This window comes from Echinops telfairi, unplaced genomic scaffold (genome assembly GCF_000313985.2).
Source record: "Echinops telfairi isolate 266 unplaced genomic scaffold, ASM31398v2 ScPeMD7_3533;HRSCAF=4204_0, whole genome shotgun sequence".
In the NCBI taxonomy this organism is placed as follows: Eukaryota; Metazoa; Chordata; class Mammalia; order Afrosoricida; family Tenrecidae; genus Echinops; species Echinops telfairi.
Genome location: NW_022107431.1, coordinates 35,369,413 through 35,373,834, shown reverse-complemented (window position 1 = coordinate 35,373,834; position 4,422 = coordinate 35,369,413). Strand labels below are relative to the sequence as shown.

The window sequence follows — 4,422 nt, the reverse complement described above, 5'->3', positions numbered from 1 at the left end:
GGCTCCCGTCCGGGTGAGTAGACGGACTGCAGGAGTTCCTGGGTTGTTGTCCCCAGTGTGGAAGGTCCCCTCACCCACAACAAGGGGAGCTGAGAAGAAGAGAGAAGACTGGCAAAGCTTGCGGACAATATGAAGTGTTCCAGAAACCACAAGGACCAGAGCGCTTCTGGAGCACACATCTGGACTGGTTAGAGCTACGGAGCCTGAGAGCCATGGGTTCAAATCCCCCATCTACAACCTACGAATGTGAGATCTTGAATCTGTTACTTCATCCTGGTAGACTTCCATTTTCTCTTCTGAGCATTACGGGAGTCAGGAAAACCGTGTAGGATGCATCTTTATTACTGAGTGTAAAGTTCACACTTCTGAGAGGATAGGGGTTAGGAGGAGGAATAAAGGGCGATTCAGGAAGAAGGTGTATGCCAGGCTAGTAGTATTTGACACTGATTACATTTTTTTAGGATTAGTAAACTACAGTCTCAAAAATCACATACACTAAGAATTGCAATTGATCTGACTTAGCGCTAGAAACAGATCAAACTCTTTCTTCTTCTTACCAGTTTCCATGGAAAGTGTGACCACTTTATTTTTCACTGTTCTTGTACAGATGAAGTTAGCTGGGCCTTCCATGAAGGCCTTCTGAGACAAACCCAATGACTTGTTGATCGTCAACATTCACCTCCCTCGTGTAACAAGATTCAGTCAATGATCAATTAACCATGACAGTGTCTGCTGTACAGCGAGATGCTCTGCGCAAGCTCCCAAGGTAGGAAATTAGAGTGCCTTGTTTCTCTCTGGTGGTTATTTTTTTTTTATTCACTTACTGGTATCTGAAAACGAATCCAAATTTCCAGAGACTTAATTAAAATGATGGAAAATTAAAAACCGCTGAAAATTAAAATTAAATTTTAAATTAAAATTAAAATTAAAAATTAAAAAACAGCTTGGGAGGAGACTGAAGATGGATTGACTTTTTACTCAGAAGTCTTCTCTACACGGATTCCATACTAATGCTGGCAAGCCTCTCTTGACCGGGGCTTGCCAGTAGTAAGTACGGAGGCGGAACTAGACATTGCCTTCCAGGCTAGGATGGATTCCCACCATTTCCATTCACCAAAATTGGACAGACAACTAACTCTCTTCTGCCAGGCATGAGCCATCACAGCTCGGCCAGAATCAGTGTTTCACCGTGATGGTTTTGATTTCAGTGAAGAAATCGTAAGAGTCTTTGGCCCCTTCTCTGCCTATCCCAGAACTCTTCATCCCTCCGAAAGGAAGGTTCAGCTCGCGGATGAGCCAGCAGTTGGTCCAGACCAAACCACACTGCAGCTTCTTGGCCACCCGGTGGACGCGCCCCACATTGCTGGACCACACGGTAGCTGCCAGGCCATATTTCACGTTGTTGGCCCTTTTAATCACTTCCTCTTCGCTATCAAAGGGGACAACACACGTCACTGGGCCAAATATCTCTTCCTTCATGCAGCTGGACTCGTCCTTGATATCTGTTATCACCGTGGGAAGCATAAAGTAGCCAGTTTGATTTCTGGATGGGAGGCTCATCTTATCCACTCCTTCACCGCACAGAATTTGGGCCCCTTCCGCACAAGCTTTCTGGACGTAACTTCTGACCTGGGCAAGGAACAAGTATAATTAGCAACATCTTACCATGCATGTTTCATACACACCAGTAAAACATAGTGGGTAATGCACTGAGCTTCTAACCACAAGCTCAGCAATTCAAAACCACCAGCTACTCCATGGCAGAAAAAAGAAGTCGTTTTAATCCCGTACAGAGTTACTATGTCAGAAAACAACAGGAGCCAGTTCTACCCTGTCCTATGGGTTTGCTATGAGTTAGACTTGATTCAATGCAGTGCATTTTTGGAAGAGAGAAGTATATGGGGTGGTTTCTTAGAATCCATAATCAACCATCTTTAGGCTCAGCGCCTGAGAAGGCCAAACTATTCTAGGGGGATTTGGACCTCTTACATATTGACATTTTTAATGCCGGGCTCTCTAAGAAATGTTTTTCGTACATCACTTCGCTTAACTCTCAAAATGCTGTTAAGTACTGAGATGGATTGGGTTGTGTCTGCCGATAAACATGAGGAAGTTCGATGCCCTGTCGCTGTGAACATGACCTTGTTTGGAAAGGAGGTTTTAAAGATGTTATTAGCCAGCATGGGGCCATACAAGAGTAGTGTGTATTCTAATCCTATGAGAGTGGAGTCTTAGGAGAGAGGAGAGGTATAGACAGGCAGAGGAATAACAGTAATGCGAATCTGCAGGAAGCAAATGCATGCTTGGGATGGCCAAAAACCAGGAGACAAAAACCTTCTTCTCTCAAGCTTTCCAGGGGGAGCATGGCCTGGCCAACTGTGGTAGTTATATAATCTGGTGTCAACTTGAGAATATTAAGAGTGAAGGGGAGGAGTTTAGCCTGTTAATCAGGTCACAGCTTGATTGATGATCTCATTTGGAGGTGCTACAGAGATAAATAGCTCACTGGAGGCCAGACCCACACTCCTTGCAAGATATTTCTGTTGACAAGCCACATGGAGCTACACTGATAGAGCCAGAGCCCTGGAGCTGGAGGAGCAACATGGAGACCCACACCAGCACTGAGACGCTTCCACCACCACTGGATCCACAAGACTTTCCACCCAGTGGCCTGTAATCTTCCTGCATTCTGCATCATTGCATGTGTTGCATGCGTCTGAAGAGGAATTTACAGACTGGTATCAGATATATGGGCTAATATCAAACTTATGGACTTGATCTGGACTGGGCTGGGATGTTTTCTTAATACACAATTACTCTTTATATAAAGCTCTTTCTTATACACATACAAGTGCCTATGAATTTGTTTCTCTAGTCAACTCGGACTAACACACCAACATTGGTTTGAACTTGCAGCTTTCTGACCCAAGAGTCAACACATTTCTGTTCTTAATAACCACCCAGTGTCCTGAATTTTAATGTGGCAATGAAGCTAGGATAGCTGGGTCCTGTTATTCCCTAATTGAGCCTCACAGAGCCCTGGTGGCACTGTGGTTAAACGGACAGCTGTGAACTGAAAGGCCAGTGGTTCAAACCCACCAGGATCTCCATAAGAGAAAGACTTTGGGACCCACTGTCCAGCCCACAATGCACTCGCTGAACAGCACACAACCGCAGCGGAGCCTTGGGGAGGGTTAATGTGTCCCCAGGTTCACAATATGATGAAAGAGTACAGGTGGGACACACACTCCAGTAGAACATGGAGACACAATGCAGAAGAATGTCCTCTCACTCCAGGGATGCAACGACTGCAGAAAGTGGGAAGCCAGTGTATGTAAGGCTTCATTAAAGGCCAGGGCGCTCATCGGTAGCTTAGTTTGCAGAACAGATCATTTCTCCTCGCTAGTCCATGACTGATTACGCCTCGAAAACACTTCTAGGTCAGAGAGTAAACGACAATGGGAAATAAGTAGTAAGTCAACCCAGCACCTCAGAGAGAAAACAGAAGTTTATTAATAACAGTTGTAGAAATGACAGCTTATGATCCTATCTTTCCATCTGGAAATGTTGGGGAAGTCACAATGGTACACTATTCTACTCCAGAGGGAAACGATCAATAGAGGACAGGTGAAAAACTAGCCCTGAAAATAGAAGTGGAGAACAACAAATGGTCAAGCAGTGAATCAAAAGAAGGATAAATTTTGAAATGATATTTGGGATCTGTATCGGTAAGAGCATTCTGCCCCAGTGTTGATTAATAAACACTTTACTGCAGATCAATAGTCATTGTAGAGCTGTATGTATATTTTCCATGGTTTTTTTAAAAAATAGCATTATTCTATTATTAATCTCCCTTCTCTATGTAGAATTTGGTCAGCCATAAAATCAAAGACTTTTAAGAAATGGGACATTTTGTACAGATTTATATCCTCATGGCACAGTGGCCATGCACGGGGCTGCTAAGCGCAAGGGCAGCAGTTGAGAACCACCATGCTCTGAGGGAGAACGAGGACGCTTTCGACTCCTGTAAAGAGTTAGTCAGAAACCCCCAGGGGCAGTTCTCCCCTGTCCTGTAGAGTAGCTACGAGTCAGCATTGACTTGGGGGCAGTGAGCTTGGTTTGTGGAAAGAGTTATAGTCTTGGAAACTCACAAGGGCAGTTTGACCCTGCCCTCAAGGGTTAACCTTGAATCAGAATAGACTCAATGATGGTGAGTTTGTTTTGGTTAGGGCTTTGGCTTTTGACCCTGTTGGTGCAGTGGGCTAGGCACCGGGCTTGGTTCAAACCACGAGCTGTCCCACAGTAGAAAGATGAGGCTTTCCCCTGCTGTAAAGAGGTCAAGTCTCAGAAACCCACAGGGGCAATGCTACCCTATCCTATAGGATTGCTTTGAATCAGGATCAACTCGATCACAGTCTATTT

At 44.7% G+C, this 4,422-nt stretch overlaps 1 protein-coding gene across 2 annotated transcripts in view; it reads right to left on the bottom strand.

Annotated features, from left to right (window-relative positions):
- Window positions 1–319: 319 nt before the first annotated feature.
- Window positions 320–4,422, bottom strand: part of ALDH8A1 (aldehyde dehydrogenase 8 family member A1) — a 35,001-nt gene continuing 30,898 nt past the window's right edge. For both annotated transcript variants that reach the window (XM_004701981.2, XM_004701983.2), the window contains one exon: window positions 320–1,629. In XM_004701981.2, the coding sequence (XP_004702038.1) occupies window positions 1,177–1,629 (453 nt within the window). In that variant the 3' untranslated portion in view covers window positions 320–1,176. The remainder of the gene's footprint in view (window positions 1,630–4,422) is intronic.